Below are 20,194 nucleotides of genomic sequence, written 5' to 3'. Positions count from 1 at the left end.
GCTCCAGTTCTCTAGTCTAAACCAGCCTTTGACTTAATGGATTATCTGTCCTACATGCCAGCTTTCCAAGGAACACCAGGCAGCCAGGTAATTATTTTGCCTGCTGTTGACTGCTTCACACACATGCATAGCTTTAACCTCCATTCTGAGAGGTTGCAGGAGGGATGGAGAAAATTCATTCAAGCCTACTACTGTGTTTTGCCTATCTGTTATATTCTCAACCAGGCTCAAGAGGCACTAGCATTTCACTACAAACCAGTTCACCACCAGCCCATCTTTTCAAGCTTCCATCTAACTGTTAGAAGGAATATTCATAAGTGTTGGCTTCTTTCCCCTTCTGCCTCAACATAGAACCCTAGTAGTTCCATTAAATGCCTGAAACAAAAACAGGTCATGATCAACTTTCTGGATTTTCCCTACAGCCTTTAATGCACTTGAGGATTCCCTCTTCTCCTGTAATCTGCTGATTCACGTGTACTTGTGATCTTTTCATTTTAATAGATTTTAAAGCAAACATATGCCATAGTAAGGAAAGAGCAAAAAACAAACAAACCCACAACCCAAAATACAAATTACTTAGAAATATAAATCTGAAAAATCAAGTAGATGACTAAAAGACCAAAACTGTAATAATGCAATTAATACTTTGACAATGTTTTTGCAAGTACAAAACATAATTATCTAGAATTATTCATTGTTATAGCTATCTTCCAGAGGGGTTAACATCTTAGTCTGTTGCTGCATATACTTTTGATGAAGAGGGTGCTGGTCTGTGAAAGCTTATGCTGTGATTATATGCATCTTTCTGCTGCAAACATTTTAATTTCATTTAGGAGGTGGCTGGCTTATACTGTTGGGTGACCCATTTAAATCCAATTTAAGAAGAAAGCATGCCTGTCTGCGTACATCCCATTAATTAACTGGGCAGACTTTTCATACTATTTAGAGGCACTATCTATATTATCACTGACCTGTTTTCTGCAATGACAGTATAGATGTGATCAAATCAAAGCGAATTAGAACTCCAACTATTCCTCAAACTCAACTGATCTTAAATAATCAAAACAAGGGGAAATTACAGTCCTGTACATTCCAAGCAATTTTATTGCAGGGGTGCAGAGAGCAAACTCTGAAAGGTTGCAGGGGCCAGAAGCAAAATTGGCTGGGGCTGTGGTGATATTCTCCCTTTAAGACTAGCATGCAGGTTGTGTGGGAATTTGTTAGAACTCCAGGAAAAATGATTTTAAACACAGATGTCTCTCATTAAGGCCTCAAGGCCAGTGTCGAACGGTAATCAGACACGTGATGGGAGCAGGTGCTAATTCCTTTGGGAGGAAAGGGTGAAGGCCCATAGTCAGTGTTCCCTTAAAACCTGGGGCGAGCATAAGCAGTTCTCCCTTCATGGAAGGTCAGTGTCTGTTCAGACCTAGAAGGTACAGTGGTACCTCAAGTTACAAATGCTTCAGGTTACAAACTCTGCTAACCTGAAAGAGTTACCTCGAGTTGAGAACTTTGCCCCAGGATGAGAACAGAAATTGTGCGCCAGGGGCACAGTGGCAGCAAGAGGCCGCATTAGTGAAAGCCCGCCTCTAGTTAAGAACAGCTTCAGGTTAAGAACGGACCTCCAGAACGAATTAAGTTCATAACAAGAGGTACCACTGTATTTTGCTTTGCCACTCAGCCTACTAAGATTTATGTGCATGTGTTTCTGTCAGCTAGCTAGATAAAATACAGTAGTACCTCGGGTTAAGTACTTAATTCGTTCTGGAGGTCCGTTCTTAACCTGAAACTGTTCTTAACCTGAAGCACCACTTTAGTTAATGGCGCCTCCTGCTGCCGCCGCGCCGCCAGAGCATGATTTCTGTTCTCATCCTGAAGCAAAGTTCTTAACCCAAGGTACTATTTCTGGGTTAGCGGAGTCTGTAACCTGAAGCGTCTGTAACCTGAAGCATCTGTAACCCGAGGTACCACTGTAGTTGTGTTATTTATTTATTTTTGCCTCTGAGTCTTAACTTGTGTAATTGTTTGAAGCTTTCCATTTTTACAGAGTTTGGCTTTTAATAAACTTTATTGTATGCTTTTATGGGAATTGGCCTTGCTTGAGTTTCTGAACCTTCTAATCTTGACGACACTTTTCAAAGTGGGTCATTCGTTACAGAGACAACCCTTTGTATAGTATGCTACATGCAAAAATCAAAGGTTTCCACAACCTCTCTCTCCGTCTCCCCATCCAGGCAGAGCAAGAACACATTCCAGCCAGGTAAACGCACACAAGGAGGGTGGACAGCAGGGCAAGTGAGGGGTGTGACCTAGAGAGAGTCCATGGAGCTGGACAGAGTCCTCACATTTGGCCCCATTCTGGAGGTTCCTCACCCGTTTTATTGTCTAGTATCTTCCAGCATAGTTTTTATATTGGCTGCACCTTCTTAAGGTGGCATTTCAGTGGCACTCCACTTCTTTTCCAGGTGTTTCAAAGAATAAAACTGGCTTGAACTAAGTCAGCCTGATGATCCACTTAGCGTTATACAAACAGGATCTGTTCCGGAGTGCCGTTCGCATCTAGAGGTAAACGTATCTAGCAACGGCACATCTGCGCACGCACGCGTTGCTTTTCGCCGCTTCTGCGCATGCATGTCACATCATTTTGAGCGTCTGCGCATGCGCGACCGGTGAAACCAGGAAGTAACATGCTCTGTTACTTCCAGGTTGCCGCAGAGCGCAACTCGAACACGCTCAACTTGAAGCAAATTTAACCTGAGGTATGACTGTATTGTAAACTCAACTCTTCAGTTCCTTGAAGTGCCTTTAAAAGATACCGTATATAAGCCCCTAGGAGTAGCAGCTATTTCCAACATAGTAGACCCTGGGCTGGCTAGCTATCTGCAGAGATTCAATTCTGGAGCAAAAGTATTTAAAATGTTAAGTTCTGAAATGTACTTTTTAAAGACATACAGTGCAGTATTGTGCATCTTTACTCAAAAGTATGTCCCAATGTTTCAGATGGTCCAACTCAGGCTTCCTCAACCTTGGCCCTCCAGATGCTTTTGGCCTACAACTCCCATGATCCCTAGTTAGCAGGACAAGTGGTCAGGGATGATGGGAATTGTAGTCTCAAAACATCTGGAGGGCCGAGTTTGGGGAAGCCTGGTCCAACTCCATACCCCTAGTTTGGGAACTTAGCATCCATATCACATGATGATGATGATGATGATGATGATGATGATACCATTTCAGCAACATAAATCACTACACCCCTGCAATGTGCACAGATCAGATCTTTCTGACATTTTTACTTTCCATACTCCCACAATGAGAGAAATAGATAATTTTTGTCCCACTGATTTCAGGGGGACCTGACTGCAAATCATAGCAGCATAAATCCTATGCATGGCTGCTCAAGATAATAAACCGCAAAAAGAATTATGGCACCTTAAACACCAATACATTTATGATGCTTTCACTGACCACAGTCCACTTCATCAGATGCACTGTTCATCTTTATGGTACCTAGTGGAGACTGGTCCATTAGGTGGACCCTGCCCCACCAACCTGAGTTTTCCCTTAGACACCTCCACCTGCCTGCCTGATTACCGTACTTAACACCCTGCCCAGTAAGTGGCAGCATTGCCTGTCAGCTTCCTCCCCTCCTTTGGCTCTGGCTGCAACTACTTTGGCCTTTCAGCCTTCTGTCCACCAAGCACTACTAATGGTACCTACCACAAAGACAGCCTGAATTCATAACAGAGTTTGGAGCACCTGAGAAACAGTATGCAGAGTTCCAGATTTAGTACCTTGAAAAACACCATTGGAATTCCACAGTGGCATAGCGTGGGTTGTCAGCACCCGGGGCAAGGCAAGTAATTTGCGCCCCCTAACCCGTGAGCCAGGTAGGGGCAGAGAGCTGCGAGTGCGAGTGCGCCCCCCCCCCCGATGTTGCGCCCGGTGCGGCCGGCCCCCCCTGCACCCCCCACGCTACGCCACTGGAATTCCATTAAACTGGGCTTCTTCAGGAGGAAAGGAGGAATAGATAGATAGATGATAGATAGAGATAGATAGATAGATGATGATAGATAGATAGATAGATAGATAGATAGATAGCTGATAGCATTGCTGATTTATAGAGCTCTCTCACAATATTTCTCTCTCTCTTTATATTTCTGCCTTTCTAGCACATTGTACTGGTAAACAGCAAGATCCCTTTGTTTTTGCACTTCAAAATAGCAAGAGAGCTATTTTCAGACTGCTTACTGGTTTCAGACCACGTTTCAGACTCCTTCTGGGTTCTTGGAAAGCCACCATTTCTCCCACTCTGCAAATGTATAAAGCATCTGCCCACATGGAACAGCCAAGCTGTGTGTTTACACAGCACACTGTGTACTTACATGAAGTGCCTCCATACAGTGCATACATGGTGTGGAAGCAGCCATCATGTGGGCTTCTTCCATGTCATATGTTCCCAGAGGGACACACAACACAAAGGCAACACACTAGGTAATGTGTAAACAGCACAACCCTTAAACTGTGATTGAACTTCCTCTTAAATACTTACATCCTATTAATGAAAAAAAATTCCAAAGACAACAGGACCAAAAGGATGCAAACCAAAATATAATAATAATAATAATAATAATAATAATAATAATAATAATAATTTATTATTTATACCCGGCCCATCTGGCTGGGCCTCCCCAGCCACTCTGGGCGGCTTCCATAGAAAGCAAAAATACAATAAAATATCACACGTTAAAAACTTCCCTGAACAGGGCTGCCTTAAGATGTCTTCTGAATGTCAGGTAGTTGTTAATCGCTTTGACATCTGCTGGAAGGGTGTTCCACAGGGCGGGCGCCACTACCGAGAAGGCCCTCTGCCTGGTTCCCTGTAGCTTTACTTCTCGCAATGAGGGAACCGCCAGAAGGCCCTCGGCGCTAGACCTCAGCAGAATGATGGGGGTGGAGACGCTCCTTCAGGTATACTGGACCGAGGCCGTTTAGGGCTTTAAAGGTCAGCACCAACACTTTGAATTGTGCTCGGAAACGTACTGGGAGCCAATGTAGGTCTTTCAAGACCGGTGTTATATGGTCTCGGCGGCCGCCCCCAGTCACCAGTCTAGCTGCCGCATTCTGGATTAGTTGTAGTTTCCGAGTCACCTTCAAAGGTAGCCCCACGTAGAGTGCATTGCAGTAGTCCAAGCGGGAGATAACCAGAGCATGCACCACTCTGGCGAGACAGTCCACAGGCAGATAGGGTCTCAGCCTACGTACCAGATGGAGCTGGTAAACAGCTGCCCTGGACACAGATTTGATCTGTGCCTCCATGGACAGCTGTGAGTCCAAAATGACTCCCAGGCTGCGCACCTGGTCCTTCAGGGGCACAGTTACCCCATTCAGGACCAGGGAATCCTCCACACCTGCCCGCCTCCTGTCCCCCAAAAACAGCACTTCTGTCTTGTCAGGATTCAACCTCAATCTGTTAGCCGCCATCCATCCTCCAACCGCCTCCAGACACTCACACAGGACCTCCACCGCCTTCACTGGTTCTGATTTAAAAGAGAGGTAGAGCTGGGTATCATCCGCATATTGATGAACACCCAGCCCAAACCTCCTGATGATCTCTCCCAGCGGCTGCATGTAAATGTTGAAAAGCATGGGGGAGAGGACAGAACCCTGAGGCACCCCAGAAGTGAGAGCCCAGGGGTCTGAACACTCATCCCCCACCACCACTTTCTGAACACGGCCCAGGAGGAAGGAGCGGAACCACTGTATGACAGTGCCCCTAGCTCCCAGCCCCTCAAGACGGTCCAGAAGGATGAAAATATGATGTTTTAACGGATTTAAAAAACAACTACTGGCCCTCTGCTTGAGAAAGATCCAAAGTTACTACTGTAGGGGGGAAATTATGAAGTCTTAACATAACTTTTAATTACACAATTCATTTAAATAATGTCAAAAAATGCATGTCCACACACATACAGCTCTTCCTAAGCAAAATCCATTTTCTTTTCTTTATAAAATACACGCCACTGTCCACTTCTGCTGTGTCACTCTAAACTTAAGTAAAGAACATGTGCTAGAAATATTAAATATTAAGGCACACAAATAGAAATTGAGTTTTGTTTTGCTTTTAATGTGGCATACGTTGTTAATTTTTATCTGTTTGACCCATTTTCTAGCCCGGATAACACCAATGAAAACAACATGTTGCTTCATTCCATAAGAATTTATCAATGTCTGAATATAACACGTTTGCTAGATTATGCTGATAAACAGAAAATACATAGAAGTTTAGCTGCTAAAGCGTTAATGGAAGCTACCCAATTTGCTTCTTTTTGTCTGATGCATCAACGTCCCAGTTCACAGCCTGCTATGAATTAATGAAATCACCGTGCATAAAAAGGTGCAAAATGGCTATAAATATTAAAGTCTCCTTCAGATTTTCCTGTCAGCATTCATATATACAAAAAAGGAAACGGACAATGATCAATGGAGAACATCTGATAATTGGAAAGCAGAACTGATAAACATTTCCAAAACAATAAGCATAGTACTGATTATCTGTGTTAGCATATTTAGTCCCATGGCTTGTGACAAGTCTCACAGTATTACAGAGGTTAAGCTGTACAGAAGAAGAAATGACTGCTTAATTTATGGTAAATGTCAGCCAAGAGCTATCTTGATTCTCTAGAGACTAGTAATATAATCAAAATCCTCACACACATACCTGCAAGGAAAGTGAAAAAAGATATTAAATGGATATGGAGAGAGGGGTGGTGTGTGTCGTTTAATCTATATATCTATTTGAAATGTAGGGTATCAGCACATGGACTTGGAAGGCAACAAACAGTGGGGTCAAGCAGGGCAGACAAACAGTGTGGGGGGGTCAGGATCCCCTCCCGCCGCTGCATTCAAACCCCCTGGAATCTCCCAGCAGCAAAGAGCTGTGAGTAGGTGCTCACCGTCGTCTATTAGAACAGGGAAGCAGGGGGGAGGGAGTGGGCTCAGTTTATACACATCCAATTTCAACGTCAGCCATACTTCTTTCCAGTTTGCCCCTTTGCAAACCAGAAGAATTGTAAGAGGAGGGGGAATTGGGGGAATTTTAACAACTGGCACACTAATCACAAGCCCCCGATAACATCTATGGGTCCCCCACTTATGTATGCATACAACATCTCTCATTATTGGCAGGGTTGGTGGGTTAGAGAGTGTTCAGGAGCAATACACTATCAGTGCCCTCCACACACAATGAACAACAGTTGATTCTGTTTAATCTCGGATAATCCCTGTATAATAATCCTCATTTGAATTTCATTTTTAAAGGATATTAATGAATTATTATTATTAAAGATAATAAAGAGGGACTACCTTGGCTTGGACTGTGAGGCATTTTTGCCCACATACATTTTCAAAACAAAAGGGGAACTTTTTTGTTGGGGGAGGGATTCACAATGTTCCTTGAAAAACAAGGTTTTTTCCTCCTTGGAATTCTGTCTTCCCTGAGTAGCGCCAGCCAGTCGGGAATTGCATAAGAAATGTTATGAGTTACATGGCACTGTGACATATTTATGTCACTGAGTGCATAGCTTCGCCTTCATTCTAAATTAGAGAGAGGACAATAACTCTATAGCTGAAGTATCTGGGCTGCACAGTTTTGTCCATATTGGTATGTGGAAGGGAGCAAACATTCTTGCTGATAAGGCAGCTGGGCTGGCAGGACCAAAACTGTTGACTCAATTGTCTTAGCAACAGAAACCATTCGCAAGTAGGATTGAATCCTTTTAAGACCCTCCCAGCCCAAACCAGAGGTTTCTGGGAACAAGGCAATATTCACAAAGACAGGCCCCTAATTTTGATTCAACCATATACGTACTAGCCAAGAGCAAGAACATATTTCTTTTCATACAATTTTTCTAATCACCTTTCAGGAAAGCGAAATGAGACTAAACTTCATATAAATGAAGGTTATTTTTCTACTCTCATTACCAGATACCGACATTTTCAGATTATTGTTCTTGGTTAAAAAGTATATTTTTAAAAGTTGCAATCTGGGGGCATCTTGTACTAATTCAGAATGCTTGAAGGACGTTGATGCATTTGTTTCAGTGTCATCTAAAACACAAGAACGCAAAGCTGCTTTCTGCAGTCAGTTTTTCAAAAACAATGGCATTAAATGCAGGTGGCTGTGACAGCTATGCTGGCAAACTTGCGTGTCTTCAAAGAACACAGGGTGGAAAACAAGTCCTAATAGCGATGGTGGCAGCAGTTGTTGTGGGCATGTTGTTGTTTACTGGTATTGGACTTGCCTACATAAGCTACAGATGGCATGTATGGCTTTCCTGTGTATCTTGTGTTACAAAGGAATTGAGTTGGAAACTACTAACTCATCACACCATCTACAAGAGCCCAGCTACCAGGTGACTCAAAAATCATGTGGACCCTAGCAACTGGCTATGATAATGAAAACTGCCATGTGTTCTATCAACACCAAGAAATTTAAATCACTGAGAACGTAAGAGCCCAGCTGGATAAGGCCTAAAAGGCCCCTCTAGTCCAGCATGTTGTTTTCACAGTGATCAACCAGATCCCTATGGGAAGCCGGCAAACAGGACCTGAGTGCAACAGCACTCTCCCCACTTGTGATGCCCAGTGCATGGTATTCAGAGGCATACCGCCTCCAGCAGTGGAGCTAGTTGGACTTACCAATGAATGAAGGTCTATTATAGGCCTATGTATCGTTTATGCAAACAATGCTATATGTAGATGTGTTTTCAATCAACAAACAGACGGATAGATAGAGAAAATTGATAGAGAAAATAAAAAATCCTTGCAGGAATGGAACTTCTTCCCTGTGATGGATAACCATATAGGATTATCAAGTTCATGCGCCTGAAACTGGATTGGTGAAATGGACACTCAAATCATTCATCATAGCCATGCATTTCAACATTGCATAGTTTTCAGTCCTTAATTTGCTTTCTCTTTTTGATCAGAAACTGTTTATATGTTTCCCAAGTTACCTGTGCTGTACCTTGCTCCAAAGCAGTTTTTATCTCAAAATGAACTAAAAAAAAATAATCACCAAACTTCATGCACAGAGATAAATGGATATAGTCTTGTTGGCATATCACTTCTCCCTTGGCTCCTACCTGTTTAGCTTTTAACTAGTGGACTGTTTCCAAGGCCTTATTTTTAATTATCTTTCATCTTTATGGCCATGTTCGAAAAAGAAAAAATGGCTAGTATTTCCCTATACTAATATATTCATTGGTAATAATTGACAATAAATTGGACTGGTTAGCAGTAAGAATGGTGTTAATACTTAGACCAATTTAAAGTGTGCCCAGGAGTAAAGGGCAAAAATTTTACTAGATGGTCTCTGACCACTGAAACATTTCTGATGGAACACACCTTTAAAACAAAAAGCTCTCTTCTTGAGGTCCAAATAGCAATATTACCAAATTGCTTTGATGACGAGTGGTCATCAAAGCCATCTGCTAGTAAATGTATTGGCTAGTAAATGATGTACCATGAGACCCAGAAGTTATTAAGAATTGAATATATATATTTTAGCAGCATGGGGTCTACAAAAATAATACATGTTTATGGAAGTCGAATTCATTTTTTTATTTAATGTAGATGACAGCTATATGCTGTCAAAAATCATTCATTTTGTATTATTTATTGGGAGACGTGCCCTTCGTTTTGCCCTTGTAGCTATATTTCTTTTTCAGTCAAGGAGTATCAGACATGAACCCTAGACTAAATGGATGTTATGATATTAATGCTACCATTCTGGAAACCGTTTTCTCTTGAAAGTTACATTTATATTAATACGTTTATATAAATAATAATTTAAATAAATAATATTTAAATAAATTTAAATATTAGTGCATTTAAATAAATAATAGTGAAACTAGAAAAGACTGAAGAAAATAACTTCTTGTATCAGGGATATTTGTAGGTTATTTCCCTCCGATGTCCATACACATGATGGGTATCCTCTATCCCTGTGCAGGTACAGTACCCACATGGCAGGAGTCAGGAGATCCCCAAAGCGTTCAAAGCTTTCCTCCTTTCAGCATGCCCATATAAGTGTGTGTAAGCAGAATGACAAGCTACTTTTAAGGAATAAGAGGCCTGTATGATATCCAGTCTTCCCAATCCATTCAGCTGAGTTGCCTTAGCACAGAAGTTCACATAACTTGACTGAATGGATTGAGAGAGAGCTGGATGGAAATATGGAGTGTGTCTGTGCACAGACCTGCCCCCCCCCCCGCCAACCAACTTCTCTTTCCCGGGGGGGGGGGAACACATTTGGCAAAGACAGAAACATAGCTCTCTTAAGCAATTTGTGGAAGCTGCTGTATCCAATCAGGGAAGATACTTTAAACAAAATTGCACAGCAGTAATATTGTATTAGCTCTGTGTGTGAGTGTGTGTATAAATACAAATTAAAATAGATAAAGATCTAGCTTAGGAATAACTTCTACCTAGAGCCTGGTGAATATGCTCCATTTCCTTCAAAAGCTTTTTAAATGCTCTGGGTTCTTCATGGCTCTCTATACCAAATATCTCAACCGCATTATACCATATAGGAATGCCATTAGGAATGCAATCAGCTCCCACATAAAGCTGAGTGGGTTCAACCAGTTCACTTTTGATTATTTTATCAATATTTGAAGTATACGTAAGGAGAAAGAAAAGAATTTACAAAGTAGGTATTGTGCCGTAGCCTAATATGGGTCTCCTAATATGTGCTATTTCATAGCTAATAGCTATTAAAATATTTCACACGCAAATCAAGCATCAGACTAGGCTTAGTGTAACTAAAGTCCTTATTATGCTATTAATTGTATAGTGGTATTGAAAGGCGGCCAATTAATGCACGTTTTATCACAAAATCTAGTAGAACCTTCCAGTGCTAAACTTAGAATTACCTTTAATATTTCCAACTTATTTTACATTTTACTGTTGCTGGGAATTTATCTTGAGCAGAAACGCAGAAGAACAAACAGCTTTGGGTGCTTTTTTTGAAAGGAAGTTTCTAACTATCACTCAGAAAACCATAGAAATATAACTGGAGCAAACGAACAGTTTGGAAACCGATATTGAAACACAAACCAAAGTTTTCAGATTTGTTTTAACACAAAATTAGGACATACATATGTGCTCATTTGTATGGCTTGTGTATGCTTTTTTATTCAGACGTGCAAGTCCCACTGTGATCAATGACACTTACGCTCAGGTTAAGAGCACACAAGACTGCAGTCACAGAGGTGCTAAATATGTGAAATGTTTGCAGGATTTCCATCCCAGACATACAAACAGTTGGGTAAGATGAAAGCATACAGCATGGTTTCAATCTTACTTACTCAGAAGCAAGCCCCACTATGTTAAGGACAAAGTAAATGTGCATAGCATCTTAATCCAATCATAGAAGGAGCTGCTATATTCAAACACGCCATTGCTGCTTCCTTATTTCCCTCCAATGTCTGAATCAATTCAGAGTTTGACCATTGCCAGCTTCTTTTGGAGAAGGACTCCCCCACCATGGGAGCAATATGTGCTTCTGTAGAAGTCCTAACAACTTGGAATCTGATAGCTCCTCCCTTAACCAAGTTTCAAGAACGGCAGCAATGGTTCTCATCCAGAGGATAATTGGGATATGTTGTGGTCTGGCCATCATGAGGAACAGAACTCTACTACGGATGATTGAAGGGGCAAAGGAGGAACTAGCAGGTGGTCAGTAATTCCAGAGATACTCTTTCCTGCCCACCTCTGCATGCAGACGCCAACAGGTTTGCACCTCCAGATATGGTTCGTTATCTTTTATGCCACCCGTGCTCCTCACCAGCCCACAAAGCGCCAATATATGCTGTGCTTTTAAAACTAATTATGGGACTGCAGTTTTCCCACTAGATCATAGCTAGCTGTAACTAAGAGGGTGCACATACGGCAGAAGCTCAAACAGAGACTCCCCTCCTGGTACAAGGGGAACATCATATTCAACAGCGGCGTCATCTTGCCTCCATTTAGAAATGAGTTTCAAAGGAGTTTCGTACCAAAATATGAAAAGCTAGCCTTACCTGTAATTGGGGTCCATGCCTGCAGGATGGCGGCGAGGAGGATTCCTTTACACTTCATCTTACTCCCCCCAAGGTCGCAGGGCAGGGGGGAGGCTGGAGGCTACAATTTAGCAGATAGTGGAGAAAAGGAAAAGAAAAGGCACCTTCACTGGCTTTGTTCTTCTCCCTGCCTCCACAGGAAGTGCAAAGCTCATAAGATCTTTCGGAGTCCACATGCTGGCAAGCTAGTTGAAACACACACCTCCTTTTGCTCCACAAACAGAAAGCTTGAGAGTTTTTAGAACTTTGTTAGGGTTTTTTTTTTCTTTTTTAGCATGAGGTGTGTTTTTTTTAGAAAAGCAGCTGATAGCAGCTCAACAGGTAAAGACATCTCATTAAAAACATTAATTTACTCACTTTACAAGAGGATTTGTATAGATGCTGTGTCTGCTTTTAAAAATGGGTGAAGGTGTTGACTATGTTCCTGGGTATAGGAACCAAGGAAGCTGCCTTGTACGAAGTCAGACTCACTGGTCCATCAACCTCAGGTCTGTCTACACCAACTGGTAGTAGCCTTCCTGGATTTCAGACAGGGGACCTTGAGATGCTGGGGATTAAACCTAGGACGTGCTTTAATTAAGATGCTCTGTCACTGAGCTATCATCCTTCCCCCACTGCAATTCCCCATTGCAAAAAGGCTAGCACAGGTGAGTTTTTAAAAAATAGTTACCAGCCTTTAATGCCCAAACTAATAATCAAATCCAGATGGGACTGCAGTCGTTTGTAGCTACCAGCAAAGGGAGGGAGGGTGTTGAGCCTCAGGGTTCCTAGAAGACATGCTGTTCCTCATCTCCCATCATATAAACATAGGAAGTTGCTGTATACAGAGTCAGATAGCTGGTCCATCTAGCTCAGCGTTGTCTACACAGACTCGCAGTGGGTTCTCCAGAGTGAAGCTGGTGAACAAATGCACAGGAGCAGCTGCTCTCTTATTATTGCTGATGTCGCCACACACTTAGTAGATGGTAGATGAGCAGGCAGCAATGGTGAACAGGTGTGGCAGCAGGGCCAACAGGCACACAGCAGTGGGATCCCAGGCCTCAGCAGGGGCCCAACTATGCCAACCTCTGACCTTGCCTCCAGGATCCCCAGTGATTCTTTGCAATAGTTGTTCAGTGCAAGCCTATTCCTATTTACTCAGAAGTCAGTCCTATGTGTGTTCAGGGTTTCAGTCCAAATGGAACAAAGAGGTTGTGTGAACTGGTTCAGTTGCTTGAATCTATTTAGTTCCTACTGAAGTCACATCACTGCCTTACCACAAACCTGTTATTAATAGTAGAAACTATAATGCAGCTCTTGTCTTCAGTACTCAAATACACCCTCTCCATGGAATTCTAACAAAAGCCCTGCATGGGACTATTATCCTGGGAAGTCAAATAGGAGGCTGGGGCTAGAATGTAATGGTTTGGTTCAGTTCCTGAGATTTCAACCAAGGATCTCCAGCATATAGCTTATATTCTTAACCAATGCACAATGCCAATTTAGGTGCTGTGCTAAATTAGACTAGCTGTGTGCTTTGTGCAGCTGTTAATAGGAAGGAAAAGACACACACAACCAATCAGTTATGCTAATTCGCTTGAATATACATAAATTAGAAGTTCCCCTTGATCAGCAGTACTGGAGAACAACAGTAGCCTCAGAGCGGTCAGGAAGCAACTATGCTTGATTTTCTGAGAATATATTTCTGTCTATAGGCTTACCCAATACAAAACCCAATGCACTTTCAAAATATTTTTAAGTGAGGTGTAGACAGTGGGCACGTTCAAACCTGCAGTTCAGCACCCTTAAGCCCACCAATTTCAAATTATTTAGCACACAGAGCTCTGGTTTAGACTGTGGGCAAAGCCCTCATAGTAGATTCTGTGCCCTTCATAACTTTGAAAACAGGCACTACTTCTGCAAGATGCAGGGAAAATGCATATTGGTAAAATAAAATAAAAATCAGGATTTTACAACAAGCTAGACTTAAACCAGGGCTAGCCCTACCATGCAAAAGGAGTGGGGCAGGAGTGGGGGAAATAAAGGCATAACTAGGTATCTGAAGGGTGGCAGATTTTTAAGTTGGCCCTTTGAAGATAGTGCAAACAGCAAACTGTCCCGGGCCAGCACTGACTTGCATTAGCCAGAACTGCCCGCCCAACCCCCATCACTTTACTTTGGTTTTGTAGTTCAGCATCTACGCTATGCAATGCTTTTCTAAAATGTGCATGCATTTAAATTAATTAACATGTGCAAATAATGTTACCACCTCTTGTGGGTGCGGTGGGGGAAGCTGTCATTGCTCATTTGCATAGAAATTCATTTAAATATATGTACATTTTAAATTGTCCCTAGCAAAGCATCAGCACCAAGTTGGGGGGGGGGGGAACGACGACAATTCCTCATCACAGAGGAAACAGGCTGGCATTACCCGCCCAATTTGAACACCTCTAGTAAATGAACAAAGGAAAAATGTCCTTTCTAAGGAGACTGCATCTGCTCCTTGAAAAGTCCATTTGTCCCACAATTGCAATTTCTACCATCACAGTATCTTTGTAAGCACTTGCCTGCCTATTTCCTTTCTCCTCCTAATTCCTCTTCAAACAAATGTTCCTTCCCTTTTACATTATAGCCGACTAGATTCCAGGTTTATGGTGTTACGTAATTTGCCCTTGTTTATTAAAGATAACTCTTTTGAAGGCTGCCTCACTTCAATGAAGTGAGGTAGGAAGAGTTTTAAGGATCAGAAAACAGGGTTGATCATTTCCGGGCCTAAGTTCATGCTGCTAAGGCTCCGTAATCACCATACAGTGGTGCCTCGCAAGACGAAATTAATTCGTTCCGCAAGTTTTTTCGTCTTGCAATTTTTTTGTCTTGCGAAGCACGGACTTTGGAAAAGCTTCAAAAATCACCAAAGTCTTCAAAAACCTCAAAAAAAGGCTACCACACCACGTGCTATGAGTTGCTCCTCGAAGTGAATGCACGGTTTTAAGAAAAAGGAAACAAACTTGCAAGATGTTTTCGTCTTGCGAAGCAAGCCCATAGGGAAATTTGTCTTGCGAAGCAACTCAAAAAACGAAAAACTCTTTCGTTTTACGAGTTTTTCGTCTTTCGAGGCATTCGTCTTGCGAGGTACCACTGTACCTTCACAGCATATCCCTAGACCCCAAGAATTCTGGTATCTGTAGTTTTCTAAGGGTGCTGGGGATTGTTGCTCTGTGAGATGCAAACTGCAGTCTCTAGGGTTCTTTGGGTGGGATGTGTTTTGTATGTACACAGCCTTATGTGCAGTTATTTTGGAGTAAGCCACATTGAGCACATTGGACAAAGCAAGAATATGGCTAGCCCCCTTGGCCTTGGGGGAAATTAAGCAAAGTGCAAGAATGGTAGAGAACTATATAAAACTGGAGCACCATCAAGCTTCTTGCATTTTTATTGTTTATTTACAATTGCAGTTTATTAAGACTAGTGTTCATTTAACCATTTGAGACTAATTATTAGAGGGCTGTGAGCTGCCCAGACAGGTGCACTTTTTTCTCCTCCTCCTCCTAATAAATACTTGATTGAGATTTGACATTCTCCTTTTTTTGTAATACTATAGGCAGAGTAGTTGGGTCGCATATTTAACCCTTCCATGCTTAGGAGTATTTTAAGAGTTCTTTGTCAAAATAATAGGGTTACACAATTCAGTACAAGGCAGCATAACCATGTCTTTGATAACCAAGAGAAAAGAGAATTTCATTAGGTACAGCGTTTCCAAAAATCAGATCAGCTGCCAGACCAAGATGTCAAAAACCTTACTGCTGTAGTGTCGTGTGGTGTGGTGTGCATCTAAGACTGAAAAAGTAAATGTGATTCAAAATTAGAGGAATGCCTGAAATAAAGGACATCTGGCAGCCCTAGCTGTCATAGTACTGCATTGTAGGGAGATGTACCTAATAAATTGTCCCTCCCATGCTATTATTAACAGCACATAGATCTGTCTTATGCTTAATCCAAAGAAAATGATTTAATGCCACAATCCTATATTGGGTTTGTCTAGCCTACAGTGGGAGTTTAACTATACTCAGAGGAATTAAGGTGCACCTGTTGTTGACAGCAACCGTCTAAGAGGGGTAATTTTCCCGGGATAGGCTATGCTTCCACAGACAGATATACCATTATGTACTGTCACTGAATGTTCACAGGCAACAGCTACTTTGCTATAATCAAAGTACTTATCATTGGGAAGCATCTGCTGCAAAATCTTCCAACAGTGATGGGGTGGGAAAGGGTGTGTGTATGTTCCTGCCTTGAATTGATCTCTTCCTTGCACTATTAATGCTTCTCAACTAGGGTGAAGGAAAACAGCTTTTCTTCCTGGTAATCAGGATCCTGGAATCTTTTCCTCCATCAAAGGGAAAGGAAACAGATACAGTGTTCTATTTCTGTGATGACATAATGGAATTAATAGTAGCTGCCGTTGTATAAGTTAATGTAGTTACGGTAAGAATAATTTCTTACCTGCCCTTAACTGGAAGGTCCCAGGTTAGGTTACAACATATAATAAACACAAAAAACAATTGCACCAATAACTCCAAAGTCAATACAGTGATACCTCTGGTTATGAACTTAATTCGTTCCGGAGGTCCGTTCTTAACCTGAAACTGTTCTTAACCTGAGGTACCACTTTAGCTAATGGGGCCTCCCGCTGCTGCTGCGCAATTTCTGTTCTCATCCTGAGGTAAAGTTCTTAACCCCGAGGTACTACTTCCAGGTTAGTGGAGTCTGTAACCCGAAGTGTTTGTAACCCGAGGTACCACTGTAATCTAAACAGCACATTATAGGGAAGATACAAAAAAAACAAAAAACAAAACAATTCAACATTCAAAGGTGAAGGTAAATAGATACACCTTTAGCAACTGACAAAAGCTGTGAGTATATGATGCAACACACACCTCTATGGGGACGGAGTTCCACATTCTTGGGGCCATCACTGAGAGAGCTCTCACAAGCAACCGCTGCTAAACTCTGAGAATGGCAGAACCACCAGGAGAGCTTCTTCTGCTGTTCTTAAACCCCCAGTTGGTATAGGAAATGAGATACTTTTCAGATATGGATTGACTCAGCTGGGTAAGAATCACCCATTACCACCAAGACGAAGGTACCCAGAACCACAGCACAAGTATATCCCTCACTATTTCTAACAATGTGATCCACAATTTTTTTGTACCCCTTATTGTCTAATGTGGTAATACTTGGTTTCCATCACTAGATGTCACTATAGCATGGTTTGTTTGAATACTTTGAACAAGGAGCAGCAATTCCAAAATAATAAACAAGCCCCTTAGAAACAGATAATATTTTCATTTTAGGTAGTAAGAAGAAATTTCCACAAGCAATCAAGCATGTGCTATAGGAGTTGGAGTGGGCAGAAAGAAGACACTGTTGAACAGATCCACCTCATAAAAGCACCTATAAAGGGATTTTGTTATTATTTTTTTAAAAATCTTACTGCAGTGTGATAACTAGTATATTCTATTACATTATCTGGTTCGGAATTGAAAGATACAAAGAACAATATAGAATATGTAAACAAATCTGTGTGAATATTTGATTCTGTAAACCTATGTCTACACAAGAGCAGCTCCTGAGCTGTAATCATATGTCCATATAAATGCTCCGCCTCAGAAACATATAACCCTGCAAAACATGTAAATGAGAAATACTGACTATGACGACATGTCTAACTGCAAACCGTTAAATTCAAAGTGGACGCTTTCCTATCATTCAGTAAATAAATCTTCATATGCAGGTGCCCTCAACTTTTCAGACTTTGACATTCCAGAATTTGCATATTCAGACAGCTTTGTGTCAAATCAACATAGGTACAGTGGACCTGTAAAATCCAATATTAACACACACTTCAATACACAACCATAATATGTAGCCATGGGGAGAAAAACACACAGATCTTGCATTGCCCCATATGATTTAGGAAGCTAATTCATCCTCAGAGATAACCTTTCAGTGTTTCAGTTCTTGTGTAGTGCTCTTGCCTGGAGTAACGGCAACCACAGGGTTTGAAGCTTTAACAGGAAATAAATGAAAAGTCAAAAAACAAACCTACGTCAGAACCAAGTTGGGAGTTATAAATAACTCATGTATTGTTACCACAGACAGCTTATCCATAATCATCACTCACAAACTGCAGCTAAGAACAAGCCAGCTGCCTATGCACAGGCTCTCCTGAGGCCACTTAATACAAATAGGGCTGGCAGGCAAAATGAATAACTTTGTCACCTGTGAGCAGGAGGTGGAGATGTGTAAAGCTTGGGGAAATGCACTCTCAAAAAGTCTCCCACAGAGCCCAGCTCATGCTTAGTCAAAAATGATCATATTTTAGTCCCAGGGAGGAAAATCAAAGCTAATACTTAAAGCCGATTTTAGAGATGCTCACACAAAGATAATGGGCGCTAAGTAGCAAGTAGCACAGTGTGGCGAGTAAGTTGGTAACCCTCAGTGGGGTACACAGGTGATTTGTTGTGCAGAAAACGAGAACAATCTCATCCACAGAGCACAAACCAGTGATTTATATTGAGAAAGTTTAATGGAATCGTAGTCTTCAAATTGCTTTACTGTTTGACAATGTACGTCTCCCCCTTACAGGGAAGTTTCACTGCTATAATTGGGTTCCACTGTGCTAATCTCCTCAAAATGCAGCAATTGCTAGCAAATAGATATTAATTGCTGCTTCCAAAGGGATTATCTCACCTCCACCCTGCACATTGACCAATCCCCGGAGAGCATACAAAAGTAAACATGAATCCGTGACTCTGTATTTTACTGCAGCCACTCCTGGAAGAAATACTCTACACATTTCCTTGTTTCTCTGAACAATAGGCATCATTTGAAGCACATCCCCACCCCTAATAGCTGCCTGCCTCTTGCTACTTGACAGGCAATGCAAGAGAGGGCCATGCATACAAGCAGACAGGCCCAAAACGAAAGAATACGCAGGTATGGTACTAGAGGTGAGAGCACTCTCATACAGTGCCGATTTAATCGCTTGTTCATTACATTTCTCTTCAAGCAGCACTAAACATGTTAAGAGGAAATTATATATACACTAGCATTTTAAGATTACAATCCATTGTTGCCAGGCCTTCATTATAAAGTGACCTGTCAAATGCTGTTTTAACCAGCAATGGCTGAATCTGTATTACACTGAAAAAAGCAACTATTTCAGCTCACAAAACCAAAGCGTTTCTCTTCTACGATGGCAACTGGTGATACCTGCTCAGATGGAAGTAATTCAAGAGTCACTCACAACCCAAGTTATATGGATCGATTTTGCCCATCGGGGAACAAAACCAACACCATCTTAAAACCTATACAAATCTCGCCTTGGATTATTTTATGTCAAAATCAAGGCACTTTTCCCTAAAACACAAAATGAGGCTGCTTTTTTCATTTATACGTAAAAACACTTGGTACTGCATCCCTCTCACAAAGGCTCCTAAAGTAGTTTGCATAAAACAGGGATGGGGAAGTTGTGGCCTACAGATGTTCCTGGACTTCCACCTCCCACCATCCTTGATTGTTGGCCATACTGACTGGGGCTGATGAGAATTGGAGTCCAACAGTATTTGGAGGGCCACAGGTTGCCCATCCCTGACATTAAAAGAACAACACCCCCACAAGTATCTAAGTTCCTGAAGCAGCAGTCTTTCCTTCAAACCTCAAACAATGCAAAGCAATGGCTGGATCCCAATTGTCCACGTCAAAATTTGATGGATGTGAAAATCCTCTGTGTAACAGGTTGTATATAAAAGGTATCAGATATGTTCCATATTTTAATGAGGTGCCAGATTCACAGATGACAACAGAAGTGTCTCTCATCCCTTAGACCAGGGGTAGGCAACCTAAGGCCTGGGGGCCAGATGCAGTCCAATCACCTTCTCAATCCAGTCCGCAGACAGTCCAGGAATCGGCATGTTTTGACATGAGTAGAATGTGTCCTTTTGTTTAAAATGTATCTCTGGGTTATTTGTGGGGCATAGGAATTCGTTCATCCCCCCCCCCAAAAAAAAAAAATACAGTCCAGCCAACCA

General features: G+C 41.8%; 1 protein-coding gene across 1 annotated transcript in view; it reads right to left on the bottom strand.

Annotated features, from left to right (window-relative positions):
• CD247 (CD247 molecule) overlaps positions 1-12,321 on the bottom strand; it is a 44,234-nt gene extending 31,913 nt beyond the window's left edge. The window contains exon 1 of the mRNA XM_079974863.1: positions 12,084-12,321. Within this exon, the coding sequence (XP_079830989.1) occupies positions 12,084-12,141 (58 nt within the window). The 5' untranslated portion in view covers positions 12,142-12,321. The remainder of the gene's footprint in view (positions 1-12,083) is intronic.
• Positions 12,322-20,194: the final 7,873 nt, after the last annotated feature.

Source organism: Podarcis cretensis, assembly GCF_951804945.1.
Source record: "Podarcis cretensis genome assembly, chromosome: 4".
NCBI classification, from domain to species: Eukaryota; Metazoa; Chordata; class Lepidosauria; order Squamata; family Lacertidae; genus Podarcis; species Podarcis cretensis.
The sequence above is the reverse complement of the archived record's forward strand: the minus strand, read 5'-3'. Positions and strand labels throughout refer to the sequence as shown.